At 43.3% G+C, this 17,050-nt stretch overlaps 1 protein-coding gene across 2 annotated transcripts; it reads left to right on the forward strand.

Moving 5' to 3' along the window:
• The first annotated feature begins 488 nt into the window (after positions 1 to 488).
• LOC133642796 (cytochrome P450 2K1-like) lies at positions 489 to 10,093 on the forward strand. Of its 2 annotated transcripts, XM_062037185.1 has the most exons (9): positions 489 to 699; positions 1,396 to 1,558; positions 2,320 to 2,469; positions 6,772 to 6,932; positions 7,794 to 7,973; positions 8,054 to 8,195; positions 8,270 to 8,454; positions 8,530 to 8,671; positions 8,744 to 10,093. In XM_062037185.1, the coding sequence occupies exons 1-9, from the start codon at positions 502 to 504 to the stop codon at positions 8,929 to 8,931; spliced, it is 1,509 nt and encodes a 502-aa protein (XP_061893169.1). In that variant the 5' UTR covers positions 489 to 501; the 3' UTR covers positions 8,932 to 10,093. The 2 variants fall into 2 exon arrangements, with proteins under 2 accessions (XP_061893169.1, XP_061893168.1); XM_062037184.1 differs by having other exon boundaries at positions 8,530 to 10,093.
• Positions 10,094 to 17,050: the final 6,957 nt, after the last annotated feature.

Below are 17,050 nucleotides of genomic sequence, written 5' to 3' on the forward strand. Positions count from 1 at the left end.
TCAGTGAATTCTAGCAATAAATATACCCCCCGCCCCCAATCTCCCAAATTTGGAGGTCTCAAGGTTGGCAAGTATGGTTATACACCTGCTAGAATGTATGTTTTCGTCAATCAGTAACTGGATTTCTTTGACACTCTGGCAATATAAAAGAATGCACGATTGCTCTCAAAACACGTCTTTATTCTTGAGGACACAAGAGTTTTCGCCCCCCAAAAATGAACTTTTAACCTGAAAGTTTGTTCTATGTCGTATGTAGAGAATCTCAACAATGCACTTTTGTCAAGTAGTACAGAGTGAGTACAAGGTGTTGATCAACTTACATGCCTCTATGAACTTAGCATGCTTTGTCTAAATTAATTAATTTTGTTAAGGGGATTCATTGACAAGGCCAAACACGCCCACTGGAGTGTGATTGGAGGAACAGATCCTCCTCAGCTTTTATAGAGAGCCACTGAGCGTGTGCAGCAAGTGTGTTTGTGAAGGTGCGTGCCCTGACACAGCATGTTTGAAGAGCTCCTGCAGGCTCCTGCTTTGGCCTCCTGGTTGGGGCTTCTTGCAGGCTTGCTGGCCGTCCACCTTTTGTACTCCATTTGGACTTTCCAAGATAAACAGAAGAATCCTCCTGGGCCCAGACGCCTTCCCTTGCTTGGTAACCTGCATCAGTTGGATCTTCAGTGGCTTGATAAGTCTCTTTTTGACGTGAGTCATTCTTGCTTTTCATACTGATCTTTAAAAGGGCCATATTATCATTTTTTTCTACACTATTATTACCCTTCCTTGTGGTCTACATAACATATAATGGTGGTGTTTTGGTCAAAATTGTCCATAGATTATGTTTTACAGACCATCCTCTTGCCACTTTTTAACCGTCTGTTCAGGATTTTGTGGGCGGTCTTATTTACGTGCCTCCACTTTGACAGCGTCTTCTCCCCGTCAGCCGTGTTGTAGGTTTTAGCGCTTCCATGACTGATTAAGTTTGAACTTGACGCTACTTTTGTATTAAAAATGGCAACGCCGGAGGATGTATGTGCATGTACGAGCAAGTCTGCCCCACAACAAGAGGATAGAGGAAAAAGGATGTTATTGACTACAGCGCGGACTACAATGGCGGACTCACACAAAGCACTTTGGGGGAAATTTTACCATATATGGATATTTTCGCTGAAGTTGCAGGGCAGCAAGCGTCACAGGTCAGAGAAACTTCCAAACGGCTCGTTTTGAGGAAGTATGAAGGAAGGCAAGATTATTTTATAAATATCTCCACAATGCCTCCACGGTTTGATGTTCGGGACTTATGTAGATCCCAAATACACAACAGCAGGTACCAATTGGTTTTGCATAATAGGGCTCATTTAAGTGCATTTTTTTGTATCGACCTAACCCTTAGATGTTTAGCTCTCTAAAAGGTACGGACCTGTGTTTACCGTCTACTTGGGACTCAAGAAGGTGGTTGTCCTGGCTGGAAGCAAGACAGTCAGACAGGCTCTCATCAACCATGCTGAGGAGTTTGGGGAGAGAGAAACCAGCCCTTTATTCCACGATTTCTCCAAAGGGCACGGTAAATCTTTCGTATCTCTTATTTTGTTCCTCAGGGTCATTAAAACATGCTGACTCACAGATTAAAAAGATACTAGAAACAGTTTTTTCTAGCTGGCAAAATTCACAACGGATTTTACCCAACTTATGCTGTGCCTGCATGTTGCTAGTTGCACGTGTGACTGCGTGGGTTCCCTCTGGGTACTCCGGCTTCCTCCCACCTACAAAGACATGCACCTGGGGATAGGTTGATTGGCAACACTAAATTGGCCCTTGTGTGTGAATGTGAGTGTGAATGTTGTCTATCTGTGTTGGCCATGCGATGAGGTGGCGACTTGTCCAGGGTGTACCCCGCCTACCGCCCGAATGCAGCTGGGACAGGCTCCAGCACCCCCGCAACCCCCAAAGGGACAAGTGTTAGAACATGGATGGATGGATGGTACGCATACGCCAGGTTTTTGTGCAAGCTTGTTGCATGAAGGCCCTGGTGTGAACCGTGCGTCACTGACCCCAAGAGATTATGAGCAAGTGTGGAGTAAATGAATAACTTCAAACTATACAAGTTAGTTTAATATGAAGACAAGCCTTTATAAACAAACAGATTTGTGTGTTACTTGGCAGAACTGTAGGGTAGTAGTGTTTGTGACCCCCATCCCTACACCCAGGAAAGTACACCTGTGACATAGAGATTCACACATTTGATTTACTAATAATTTTATTGAAATGCAATTACACTAAAATATGTTTTTTCCCTATTAAAACACACTTGTCACTTGCTTTCAGGGATAACATTCTCCAACGGTGATGGCTGGAAGGAAATGAGGCGCTTTACCTTAACAACTCTGCGAGATTTTGGGATGGGCAAGAGACTCAGTGAGGAGAAAATCACTGAGGAATGTCACTATCTGATTGAAGAGTTTGAAAAATATGAAGGTAACTTTTTTATTCACATAAATTCGCTGGCGGCTGTTGACTTTTTAAAGGCCTACAGAAACCCACTACTACTGACCACGCAGTTTGATAGTTTATATATCAATGATGAAATCTTAACATTGCAACACATGCCAATACGGCCGGGTTAACTTATAAAGTGCAATTTTAAATTTCCCGTGAGATATTCTGCTGAAAACGTCTCGGTATGATGATGTTTGCGCGTGATGTCACGGATTGTGCGGACATATTGGGACACCATTGTGGCCAGCTATTAAGTCGTCTGTTTTCATCGCAAAATTCCACAGTATTCTGGACATCTGTGTTGGTGAATCTTTTGCAATTTGTTTGATGAACAATGAAGACAGCAAAGAAGAAAGCTGTAGGTGGGAGCGGTGTATTAGCGTCCGGCTGCAGCAACACAACCAGGAGGACTTTGAGTTGGATAGCAGACGTGCTACCGTGAGTACAGCTTTGGCTTCCAAACATTTGATCGCTTGCCCGTACGTGTGTGCCGCTATGTGCATGTCACGTACGTAACTTTGGGGAAATATATGTGCTGTATGAACTTTACGGAGGTGAACAGTACTTTGGGCTGTGGGGTTGAGTGTGTTGTGCGGGTGTTTGAGTTGTATTGGTGGGTTATATGGACGGGAGGGGGGAGGTGTTTGTAATGCAGGATTCATTTGTGGTATATTAAATATAAGCCTGGTTGTGTTGTGGCTAATAGAGTATATATATGTCTTGTGTTTATTTACTGTTTTAGTCATTCCCAGCTGAATATCAGGTCCCACCCGCCTCGCACAGCATCTTCCCTATCTGAATCGCTTCCACTGCCCTCTAATCCTTCACTTTCACTTTCCTCATCCACAAATCTTTCATCCTCGCTCAAATTAATGGGGTAATCGTCGCTTTCTCGGTCCGAATCGCTCTCGCTGCTGGTGGCCATGAGTGTAAACAATGTGCAGATGTGAGGAGCTCCACAACCTGTGACGTCACGCTACTTCCGGTACAGGCAAGGCTTTTTTATCAGCGACCAAAAGTTGCGAACTTTATCGTCAATGTTCTCTACTAAATCCTTTCAGCAAAAATATGGCAATATCGCGAAATGATCAAGTATGACACATAGAATGGACCTGCTATCCCCGTTTAAATAAGAACATTTCATTTCAGTAGGCCTTTAAGTAGGGGACGCTCATTTTCAGCTACTCTCTAAATGCGAGTACAGTCTCCAATAACATAAAAAATATAAAGATGCTGGATTTTACAAATAAAACATTATTTAGAGGATTGTAAAATTGTGCATATCAACTCGGAACAACGGCATAAATGTTGATTTATTATCTTTTAACAATTTATCAACTGTAGTGAACAAGGCTGAAAGGCAAGATGTGTGCCCATCGAGATTGGCAGCAGAGGATTTGTGGGCCACTCACTCCACAAAGCCCTAAGTGCCCTGTGCATCACAGGAACAGCAAAGAACGGAGCCATCAAGAACATCACCGAAGCAACTGAGAAAGCCTCGAGATGGCTCTAGATCTAAAGAGGAGAACCATGATGAGGAAAGCAAGTGCCACCTGAAAACAAACCCCCTTTTTTTTTTTTGCGGTTGGTCACCTATGATGTTTCAAAGACCCGAAACACCTTATGACCCCAGAAACATCACTGAGGATGTGTTCAGGTGCATCAGAAGATGTATCGAAGAACTAATATTTTTGGCGAAACCAGTGACAACCAGGAAGAGGCTAGCTGACGATTGGGAAAGACCGGAGAAAACTTGAGAGATGGTTGGCAGCCTGGAAAGACAGCAACCGGGGCAGGGAGGGTCGGCAGCCCAAACCGCTTCCTCCGACAGGAGGAAACCCACCATTAAGCTACAACATGACTCATGGTAAAATGCCCCAAAGAAGCCAGAGAAGGAGGATGATGAGCACCCCAATCTGACAGACTAAAGGCTACAGACCAATGACGACGGACAAACGACAACGACTGCAGTATGCAGATGCGGTAAGATGAGGCCTCAAGAGTCATCAGGCCAGGTTAGTGTTTGAGGAGGAGAACGTATCACAGTGCACAGATACCATATCTGATGAGACGCAGGAGGAGCTGGGCCGGGAAGCACCCCACAGTTCCCAGAGCCTCCTTCGAGTTCCTCCAAGTCTTACCCTGGCAAAGGTTCGAATCAAGTGGCCACAGGCCTGTAAGAGGACAGTATGGCAGAGCTACGAGCTATCTTGAAGAAAAGGCTGATGACCCTGCGCAGAGCTGAATACCACCGAAGGCGCCGGAAAGAGAGATCCAGGAAGCGTTCTTCATTCATAGCCAACCACTTTGGCTTCACCAAACAGTTGCTGGGGCAGAAACGGGATAGGTACCTGGACTGTTCCAAGGAGGAAATTGACCTGCATCTCCACAACACCTACATTGACCCTAGCAGACAGGACGATCTGGGTCAGTGCGATATCCTTGTAGACCGACCACCTCCTACTAAGGATTTTGACACCAGGGAGCTACTTCTGAAATAAGTACAGTAGGTTGTGAAGAAGGCGAGAGCTAACTCATCCTCTGGACCAAGTGGTATACTGTAAAAAGTCTACAAAAACTGTCCATTGCTACTCAAGCGACTTTGGAAGATCCTCAGAGTCATATGGAGGAGAGGAAATATGGCGCAGCAGTGGAGATTTGCTGAAGGTGTCTGAGAGAAAGATTCCAAGAAGATTGACCAATTCAGGATAATCTCCAAACTGAGCGTGGAAGGAAAGATCTTCTTCAGCATAATAGCAAGGCGGCTGGTGGACCTCCTCTGCAGCAACAACTACATAACACGTCGGTGAAAAAGGGAGAGATCTCAGGATAACCGGGGTGTCTAAAACACACTGGAGTGTTGACCCAGCTAAACAGGTACGCCTGGGAGAATAAGGGAGAGCTGCAGTTAGACCGAGCTAATACATATGGATCTATCCCACACAAACTGGTCCAGACCACCATGACTAAACATCATGTGCCACACCATGTCACAGATCTAATCCTGGATTACAACCAATTCAGGACGAGAGTCGTGGCAGGGGAAGCAACATCAGAGTGACATAGGTTGGAAGTGGGGATAATCACAGTCTGCACCATCTCTTTAACCTTGTTCGCCCTGGCAATGAACATGATTGTGAAGTCTGGGGAGCCAGAGTGCAGAGGCCCAAGGACCCAATCAGAAACCCGCCAGCCCTCGATCAGGGCTTTTATGGATTAAGTGACTGACACCACATAGTCAGTGCCAGTATACAGTATCCATAGGCTGGAAAGACTCATACTGTGGGCTTCGATGTGATTAAAACCCACAAAGTCCAGATCGTGGTGAAAAAGAGCAAGGTCACAAATAGGTTCCGGTTCAACATTGAAGGGTCAATGATACAACCAGTGTCAGAGAAGCCTGTGAAGAGTTTAGGCAAGGTCTTTGACAGCATCCTTAAAGACTCTTCATCTGTCCAGTCAACCTGTAAGATACTGGACAGCTGGCTGAGATCAGTGAACAGATTCAGTGGAGGATTTGTGGGGCACTCACTCCACAGAGCCCTAAGTGCCCTGGGTATCACAGGAAAAGCAAGAAGCAGAGCCATCAAGAAAACCTCAAAATGGCTCTGGATCCAAAGTGGAGAACCATGGGACGGACAACCAAGTGCCACTTGAACACAAACCGCATTTTTTGTTTTTTTTGCTGTTGGGTCACCTGGGAGAGATGGTGTATGATGTCTGAAAGACCTGAAACACCTTATAACCCCAGGTACATCACTGAGGATGTGTTCAGGTGCATCAGAAAATGTATCAAAGAACTCTGGCAATGATCTATATGTCAAGATAGCTAATTTGCTCATTTTGCTATCAATCAAAAAGGGATTTAGCAACAGACAGATCATCCAAGCATTATGCGGAAGCTCAGTGTCCAGGCCAGCCGAGGCTAAGCCCACTTTTCAAACACTTCCAGAGACGCTGAGCGTCTGATGGGCGGGACAAAACCGAGCATTTACCCAGCAGTGGAACAATGCACTCTTGTCAATGGTCGCTCAGCTTCAACACTGTTTAATGCACGACCACTACCACAATAAACAAAAAGAATGTTGCATCAACTATTGCGAAAGTAACTGATTCTCAACAATAGTTTAATGCATTCTAACACATTTGTAATCAATGAAATGTAAATATTTTGACGTTTTAGGAGAAACTGAGCTTTCCTTGCTGTTATAAAGCAACCACCGCTAATTAAATCCACATGACTTTGCTGTAGTTCCTAAAGCACTCTGTCTTTCTGCTCAGGCAAAGCCTTTGACAACACAACGATCATCAGCTATGCAGCTTCAAATATCATATCGGCCATCATGTTTGGAAAGAGGTTTGACTTCAATGATGCAGTCCTCCCAGATATGGTGAAGAATGACCAAGAAACCATCCGTCTGTCTGGATCAGCTTCCATCATGGTACTCTATCATACTGTTATGTACTTGTGTACTGTATTTCCTTATATCAGTCCTTCTCAAATAGTGGGGCGGGCCCCACTGGGGTTGGGCGTAACAGAAAACAATTGAGAAGCGCATATGGACATATACACCCGCAAGACACTTTATGAGGTACACCGAATAGATGTGTCCAAAATGTTTTATGTTGCCCATGAAGCACATTTTATTAAAAAATATAGTATCATTGCAATAATATAAAGTGTACTGAAATCAAGAAGTAGAAGATTGACAAAAGAACATGAAAATGGTAACTACATATAAGTATTCAAAAAAACATTGATTGATAGTAATAGCCACCATAAGATTACATAAAAAACATTACATTACATAAAAGCAGTAGGGATCAAGGAAGAAGCTGACAACCATAGAATAAGTAGATTAATAGATTTTGTGTTATTCTATTGTTTCAGATTCGATTTGCGATAACAGTCCCCTGTAACAGTTTTCATATTTGGAGGTTGCAACTTTAGAAAAATACAGAAAACAACCATTTTGAACCTGCCAACTTCAGTTTTGTTAACAAAAAACTTTTATTTAAATCACATTATTTGATAATTGGGTCTTTATTTTTTTGACAATTTAATACATTGCATAAGTGTGGAAAATTACTTTTTTATTTACACTGTTTGGATATGACAAAAAGCAGCACTTTCATTTTGGAAGCCCATGTGTCCAGTGGTATTCAGTATTTATGTTCACTAATTCCGCAATATCATTGTAATTGATACAATATTGATATTTCAATTGCCCATGAAAGATAATATTGTCCAAATAAACAGAAAATGCATCAAAGGGAATAATGTCCATTTTGTTCCATGACAGATCTACGATGCGTTTCCAATGCTGGGTCCTTGGCTTAAAAACTGGAGGGATATAATGAAGAATATGGAGAATAACAAGCATCATTTATCGCAATTAATAAACAAACTCAAAGAGACTTTCAATCCTGACATATGTCGGTGCTTTGTGGATGCTTTCTGCACACGTAAGCTGAGTCTGGAGGTAAAATCTCTTTGTGTTCACATTTTCACCTCTCTTTAGCGCAACAATGCATATAAAAAATAGCAGTTGCCTTTTGTTAGGAGTCTGATGTTCAGAGAGTGCACTACCATGATGAAAACCTGGTCTACAGCGTGATGAATTTGTTTGCCGCTGGAACTGACACAACATCAAACACTCTTCGCTGGAGTCTACTTTTAATGGCCAAGTACCCTCAAATACAAGGTGCAAATCATAATAATATTGCATGAGAGAGTAGTGGTAGAGTGGCATTACTATCAGTGGTCTATTTCCTGCAGATCGGGTCCAGGAGGAGCTTAGTAGGGTGGTGGGAGACCGTCAGATCACAATGGAGGACAGGAGGAACCTGCCTTACATCGTTGCTGTCATCCACGAGACGCAGAGGTTCGCCAACATTGTCCCCACGTCCGTCACTCGCAGCACCAGCAGAGACGTCACCTTCCAGGGATACTTCATTGAAAAGGTCAGCTGCTGTTCCATAAATAAAGGATCCCAATCAAGTCCAAAAAAATAATGATTTGTCACTTGGTGCACCAAGGGGACCACTGTGCTCCCTCTGCTGACATCTGTCCTCTATGATGAGAGTGAGTGGGAGACACCAAACACCTTCAACCCTTCCCACTTCCTGGACGAGGAGGGTAAATTCATCAGGAGGGATGCTTTCTTGCCCTTCTCTGCAGGTAAATCCTCTCTTTCTTTCTTTCTTTTTTTAGTTATTTTTCTTTTTAGATTCACAAATATTGTCTTTGCAGGCCGCAGGGCTTGTCTTGGGGAAGGTTTGGCCCGGATGGAGCTCTTCCTCTTCTTCACACAACTCCTGCAGCGCTTTCGATTCACCCCTGCACCCGGGATGTCGGAGGACCACCTGGATTTGACCCCATTGGTGGGCTTTACCCTCAGTCCTCTGCCACACCAGTTGTGTGCTGTGAGTCGCCACTGAGGAGAAGTTGTTTAGATAAAAGTAAAAGGAGTGTCTCATACCTTTGCACTCACTCTGTCAATTTAGGATCAATGATTAACATTATTAACATTGTATTGGAGTTTTTCTGGGCTGCACTGCAAATAATGACCAAAATGTGTGACATTTGAATCACTTTCAAATAATCCACACAATTCACACACACAAGTAGATGCAAGGCATACTTGGTCATCAGCCATACAGGTCACACTGACGTTGGACGTATAAACAACTTTAACACTGTTACAAATACGCGCCACACTGTGAACCCACACCAAACAAGAATGACAAACACATTTTGGGAGAACATCTGCACCGTAACACAACATACCGTATTTCCTTGAATAGCCGCCGGGGCGCTAATTAATTTAAAACCTCTTCTCACTCCTGCGCTTACCAAAAGCATGCGGGATGGGCAAGCATGCGCTAATTATTTTAAAACCTCTTCTCACTCCGGCGCTTACCTTATCATGAAAAGCACATTTAATTAAAAAAAACGTTATTATGGTCTTACCTTTACTTATTAATGATGTCCATGTGCAGTTGCTTCTGATCAAAGGCAGTCTTCCTTATCTTTCTTTAGTTTTAAAAGTCTCTGGAGATATTCCTTTAATTATTACCTCCTGCTTCGATTGAAAGTCCAGTTTAGAAAACTGTTTTATTTTAGATATGTAATCCTCCATGGTAAAAGTGCAAGCAAACGATCGCTGCTCACGCTTGTTGTCTTCTTCTGCAGCACCGGTCTTCTGCAGTACTGGTAGTCGCAAGAAGGATCACTAGCGCCCTCTACCACCAGGAGGCGGGAGTCATTTAATGACTCATATTTGACCCGGCGGAAGTGCCAAGCATGCGCTAATTATTTTGCGAAACGAGTTTGACCCAGCTGTAATTCTAGGCAGGCGAATACTATATTCCCGGCGGCAATTCAAGGAAATACGGTAAACACAACAGAACAAATACCCAGAACCCCTTGCAGCACTAACTCTTCCGGGACGCTACAATATACACCCCCCTGCTACTCCCTCCCCCGAAACACCGCCCACCCTAACCCCGCCCACCTCAACCTCCTCATGCTCTCTCAGGGAGAGCATGTCCCAAATTCCAAGCTGCTGTTTTGAGGCATGTTAAAAAAAATAATGCACTTTGTGACTTCAATAATAAATATGGCAGTGCCATGTTGGCATTTTTTTTTCCATAACTTGAGTTGATTTATTTTGGAAAACCTTGTTACATTGTTTAGTGCATCCAGCAGGGCATCACAACAAAATTAGGCATAATAATGTGTTAATTCCACAACTGTATATATCGGTGTCCACCCTGAGATCGGTAGGTTGTGAGTTCAAACCCCGGCCGAGTCATACCAAAGACTATAAAAATGGGACCCTTTACCTCCCTGCTTGGCACTCAGCATCAAGGGTTGGAATTGGGGGTTAAATCACCAAAAATGATTCCCGGGCGCGGCACCGCTGCTGCCCACTGCTCCCCTCACCTCCCAGGGGGTGAACAAGGGGATGGGTCAAATGCAGAGGACAAATTTCACCACACCTAGTGTGTGTGTGATAATCATTGGTACTTTAACTTTAACTGACTGTACAGTATATATCGTTATCGGTTGATATCGGAATCAGTAATTAAGAGTTGGACAATATCGGAATATCGGCAAAAAAGCCATTATCGGACATCTCTAATTGGAACCAATTTAAATGGGATCTTCTATACAAAACCAACTTTTTCTACTGGTTGGCACCTGTTATTGTGTGTTTGGGATCCCCGAATGCAGCTGAGATAGGCTCCAGCACCCCCCGCGACCCCGAAAGGGACACGCGGTAGAAAATGGATGGAGGGATGGATGGGATCCCAATAAGTGCCAAAATTGAATTCAAACCTTCGAGGCGTGGCATTGATATTAATACAAATATTTCGCCTTATTCCTAATAATGCCGCATTTTGAAAAGACCGCCAGAAAGCGCCTTGACGATGGTCTGCAAAACAACATTTTTAACCAAAGCACCATCCTTACATGTTATGTAGCTCACAATGAAGGGTTTATATGTAAATTGCATCATAATATGACCCCTTCTATCTGTGCTTGGCCCTCCCAAAACACCATAATTTTAACATGTAACATCAATCAATCAATCAATCAATGTTTATTTATATAGCCCTAAATCACAAGTGTCTCAAAGGGCTGTACAAGCCACAACGACATCCTCGGTGTCGAGTGGGTCTGACATAATATTGTGAAAGTCCAACACATCAGCGAAAGTCCAGTCCATGGTGGGGCCAGCGGGAACCATCCCGAGCGGAGACGGGTCAGCAGCGTAGAGATGTCCCCATCTGATGGACAGGCTAGCGGTCCACCCCGGAGCAGAGTAGAAAAGAAAAGAAAAGAAACGGCAGATCAACTGGTCTAAAAAGGGAGTCTATTTAAAGGCTAGAGTATACAAATGAGTTTTAAGATGAGACTTAAATGCTTCTACTGAGGTAGCATCTCTAAATTTTACCGGGAGGGCATTCCAGAGTACTGGAGCCCGAATAGAAAACGCTCTATAGCCCGCAGACTTTTTTTGGGCTCTGGGAATCACTAATAAGCCGGAGTTCTTTGAACGCAGATTTCTTGCCGGGACATATGGTACAATACAATCGGCAAGATAGGCAGGAGCTTGACCGTGTAGTATTTTATACGTAAGTAGTAAAACCTTAAAGTCGCATCTTAGGTGCACAGGAAGCCAGTGCAAGTGAGCCAGTATAGGCGTAATATGATCAAACTTTCTTGTTTTTGTCAAAAGTCTAGCAGCCGCATTTTGTACCATCTGTAATCTTTTAATGCTAGACATAGGGAGGCCCGAAAATAAAACGTTACAGTAATCGAGACGAGATGTAACGAACGCATGGATAATGATCTCAGCATCGCTTGTGGACAAAATGGAACGAATTTTAGCGATATTACGGAGATGAAAGAAGGCCGTTTTAGTAACACTCTTAATGTGTGACTCAAACGAGAGAGTTGGGTCGAAGATAATACCCAGATTCTTTACCGAGTCGCCTTGTTTAATTGTTTGGTTGTCAAATGTTAAGGTGGTATTATTAAAGAGATGTTGGTGTTGAGCAGGACCGATAATCAGCATTTCCGTTTTCTTAGCGTTGAGTTGCAAAAAGTTAGCGGACATCCATTGTTTAATTTCATTAAGACACGCCTCCAGCTGACTACAATCCGGCGTGTTGGTCAGCTTTAGGGGCATGTAGAGTTGGGTGTCATCAGCGTAACAGTGAAAGCTAACACCGTATTTGCGTATAATGTCACCTAGCGGCAGCATGTAAATACTAAAGAGTGCAGGGCCAAGAACTGAACCCTGGGGAACTCCGCACGTTACCTTAACATAGTCCGAGGTCACATTGTTATGGGAGACACACTGCATCCTGTCAGTAAGATAAGAGTTAAACCAAGACAAGGCTAAGTCTGACATCCCAATACGCGTTTTGATACGCTCTAATAAAATATTATGATCAACAGTATCGAAAGCGGCGCTAAGATCAAGAAGCAGCAACATAGATGACGCATCAGAATCCATCGTTAGCAATAGATCATTAGTCATTTTTGCGAGGGCTGTCTCCGTAGAGTGATTTGCCCTGAAACCGGATTGAAAAGGTTCACAGAGATTGTTAGACGCTAAGTGTTCATTTAGCTGCTGTGCGACAATTTTTTCGAGAATTTTCGAGATAAACGGTAGGTGGGACACCGGCCGGTAGTTCACCATGAGGTCAGGATCGAGGTTAGGTCTTTTGAGTAGAGGATGAATAACCGCTTTTTTGAATGCTAGAGGAACAGTACCAGAGGAAAGTGATAGGTTTATAATATTTAACACTGATGGACCTAATAAAACAAAAAGCTCCTTGATAAGTTTCCCAGGAATTGGGTCAAGTAAACATGTTGTTTGTTTTGTCCCATTTACACATTTTAACAATTCCTCCAATGTTATTTCATCAAAGAGAGAGAAACTATTTTGGAGGGCAATGTCCGTCGTATATACCGTCGTATTTGTGTTAATAGAACCCAGTTGTAGCTGAGATGCATTGTCTTTAATCTCTTTTCTAATGACTTCAATTTTCTTATTAAAGAAATTCATAAAGTCATCTGCTGAGTGGGTGGAGCTACTGGGAGGAGTCCCTTGTTGGGTTAGCGATGCTACTGTACTAAACAAAAATTTAGGATCATTTTTGTTGAGGTGGATGAGATTTGAGTAATATTTAGCTTTAGCTGAGGTAAGCATGCGTTTATAAGTTATTAAACTATCACTCCATGCTTGATGGAAAACCTCAAGTTTAGTCGCGCGCCATTTGCGTTCCAGCTTTCTACATGATAATTTCTGGGCTTTAGTTTCTTCTGTAAACCATGGGGTACGCCTTTTAGGGGCCCTTTTTAGCTTTAGCGGTGCTACAATATCAATGGTGTCGCGCAGGGCGTCGTTAAAGTTGTTAGTGAGGTTATCAATAGAGCCCACATAATTTGGGAATGGTGCCATTACTGAAGGCAGTAGGTCAGTAAGAGTCGTCGTTGTGGCAGTATTAATGTTGCGGCTGCTATAGTAGTTATTATTATTATTATTAGTTTGTTGACAATGAGTCAGAACTTCGAATTTTATAAGGTAATGATCGGACATTACTTTAGTGTACGGGAGTATCGTAACTTTAGAGGTGGTGACACCCCTGACAAGCACTAGATCTATCGTATTACCGTTGCGATGCGTGGGTTCATTTATTATTTGTGTAAGACCACAGCTATCAATTATAGTCTGGAGCGCCACGCATGGAGGGTCCGATGGGGTATTCATATGGATGTTAAAGTCTCCCATTATGATTATATTGTCGGTGTGCGTCACTAGATCAGCAACGAACTCTGAAAATTCATTGATAAAGTCCGAATAGGGCCCAGGGGGGCGGTAGATGACAGCCAGGTGGAGAGGCAGCGGTGTGACAAACCTCACAGTAAGCACCTCAAACGAGTTATATTTATTATTTAGGTCCGAGGTAAGGCTAAAGTTTTTGTTGTATATTAGTGCAACACCCCCACCCCTTTTAATGGGGCGGGCAATATGCGTTCCCGCATAGCCAGGAGGAGACGCCTCACCCAGCGCAAAAAATTCGCAAAAAATTCGTCTGGTTTGAGCCAGGTCTCGGCTAGACCAACGACATCAAGATTGTTGTCTCTGATGACTTCATTAACTAATAACGTTTTGGAAGACAATGACCTTATGTTTAAAAAGCCCATATTATAGGTAGTGGGCTGTTTTGAGGAGTTTTTGTTGAAAGTATCCGTAGTAGCACTATTAATAATGTTACGTTTATTATGCATAGTGCACTTTAAATAATTTCGACCATATCTAGGAATTGATATGACAGGAATTTTTAGATTGTTTGCCACCTCAGTAAAATGCATGTCCACCTCTGACGCAGAAAAAACATTATGTGAGTTGTATATTATTCTAGAAGAATTGCTATGTGTGCAGGGATTATCCAGCCTGGCGCTGGCTAGTTCTAGCTTAACAGACTCCTTATTAGCGCTTCTTTGTGGATTAGCATTTAGCTTTTTCGTTAGCCCCGCTAACAACAAAGCATTTAGCTTTGTTGTTAGCCCCGCCCGACACCCCCGCTTCTGCTTCCGAGCGCATCGCTTACGTCTCTTTCGCTGACGGTCTCCGCTGGTAGTCGACGCCGCTGCTTCAAAGGCCACTGCTGGATGTAGCTCGCGAAGAATTCCCAAGCTAGCGAGCAGGTCCATCGTACACGCATCTATCAGCCCAAAATGGCCCGATCTCTCCACATCCAGAATCGTAAGTCGGTCGTAAGTGATCACGGAGTGAACACGCTGTGAGCCAGCCATGAAATTGACTGAATTGAGGGGTATTTTTGCCAAATCGGTCTACACTTCCAGGAGCGCTCGCACGAAGCCGCTGCTCTGAAGCGCAGCCATCTTGGAAAAAAAAAATTCATGCCTTTTAAAAAATAAAAACTAACTTTTAGACACAGAATATTGTTTGAAAGACATTACAATAGCCAGTGCCACAAACAACTAAACTAGTTTTATGGAGTAATGTAATAATGAGTTCAGATAGCATAAGAACAAGTATATACATTAGAAATACATTTGATTATTTACATTTGGTTATTTACAATCCGGGGAGGTAGGATGTGGTGGGGGGAGGGTGTTAGTCAAGGGTTGAAGTTGCCTGGAGGTGTTGTTTTAGTGCGGTTTTGAAGGAGGGTAGAGATGCACTTACTTTTACACCTGTTGGGAGTGCATTCCATATTGATGTTTAATCACTGCTTATCTTTTAAAGGCCTACTGAAATGATTTTTTTCAATTCAAACGGGGATAGCAGATCCATTCTATGTGTCATACTTGATCATTTCGCGATATTGCCATATTTTTGCTGAAAGGATTTAGTATAGAACAACGACGATAAAGTTCGCAACTTTTGGTCGCTGATAAAAAAGCCTTGCCTGTACCGGAAGTAGCGTGACATCACAGGTTGAAAGGCTCCTCACATTTCCCCATTGTTTACACCAGCAGCGAGAGCGATTCGGACCGAGAAAGCGACGATTACCCCATTAATTTGAGCCAGGATGAAAGATTCGTGGATGAGGAACGTGAGAGTGAAGGACTAGAGTGCAGTGCAGGACGCATCTTTTTTCGCTCTGACCGTAACTTAGGTACAAGCTGGCTCATTCCACACTTTCTCCTTTTTCTATTGTGGATCATGGATTTGTATTTTAAACCACCTCGGATACTATATCCTCTTGAAAATGAGAGTCGAGAACGCAAAATGGACATTCACAGTGACTTTTATCTCCACGACAATACATCGGCGAAGCACTTTAGCTACGGAGCTAACGTGATAGCATCGTGCTTAACTGAAGATAGAAACAAAATAAATAATTCCCTGACTGGAAGGATAGACAGAAGATCAACAATACTATTAAACCAGGGACATGCAACTACACAGTTAATGCTTTCCAGCCTGGCGAAGGTTAACAATGTTGTTGCTAACGACGCCATTGAAGCTAACTTAGCAACCGTACCTCACAGAGCTATGCTAAAAACATTAGCTATCCACCTACGCCAGCCAGCCCTCATCTGCTCATCAACACCCGTGCTCACCTGCGTTCCAGCGATCGACGGAGCGACGAAGGATTTCACCCGATCATCCGTGCGGTCGGCGGCTAGCGTCGGATAGCGCGTTTTCTATCCAAGTCAAAGTCCTCCTGGTTGTGTTGCTGCAGCCAGCCGCTAATACACCGATCCCACATACAGCTTTCTTCTTTGCAGTCTTCATTGTTCATTAAACAAATTGCAAAAGATTCACCAACACAGATGTCCAGAATACTGTGGAATTTTGAGATGAAAACCGAGCTTTTTGTATTGGATACAATGGTGTCCGAATACTTCCGTTTCAACCATTGATGTCACGCGCATACGTCATCATACATAGACGGTTTCAACCGGAAGTTTAGCGGGAAATTTAAAATTGCACCTTATAAGTTAACCCGGCCGTATTGGCATGTGTTGCAATGTTAAGATTTCATCATTGATATATAAACTATCAGACTGCGTGGTCGGTAGTAGTGGGTTTCAGTAGGCCTTTAAGCAGACATATTTGAGTGACCAGAAAAGTTAGTTAAATCAAACTTTATTCATGAAGCGCTTTACATAGATTAAAGAAATGCAACGCAAAGTGCTTTCCAAAATTAAAAACAATACCCCGGTGACCCAGATCCCCCATAATTGCATGCACACACGCACATGCCCACATATGCACATGTATGAATGTATGAATAATTGTGTGTACATGAGTTAGGGTTGTACGGTGTACTGGTATTAGTATAGTACCGTGATACTAATGAATCATATTCTGTATCATACCGCCTCTGAAAAGTACCGGTTTGCCACCCCCCCGTACCCCCGTCGTCGTCACGTCGTGTCATTGTTGGTTTTACGAGCAGAAGAGCATGTTCGGCAGCGCACAATCACTGAGTACTTACAAACAGACAGTGTGTAGACAGAAAAGGGAGAACGGACGCATTTTGGCTTATAACTGACGAT

This window comes from Entelurus aequoreus, linkage group LG25, assembly GCF_033978785.1.
Source record: "Entelurus aequoreus isolate RoL-2023_Sb linkage group LG25, RoL_Eaeq_v1.1, whole genome shotgun sequence".
NCBI classification, from domain to species: Eukaryota; Metazoa; Chordata; class Actinopteri; order Syngnathiformes; family Syngnathidae; genus Entelurus; species Entelurus aequoreus.

Coding starts and splice junctions, on each gene's coding strand:
- LOC133642796 (XM_062037184.1), top strand. CDS start 502: ATGTTTGAAGAGCTCCTGCAGGCTCCTGCTTTGGCCTCCTGGTTGGGG. Junction 700..1,395: donor TTGATAAGTCTCTTTTTGAC/GTGAGTCATTCT, acceptor TTAGATGTTTAG/CTCTCTAAAAGGTACGGACC. Junction 2,470..6,771: donor AGAGTTTGAAAAATATGAAG/GTAACTTTTTTA, acceptor CTTTCTGCTCAG/GCAAAGCCTTTGACAACACA.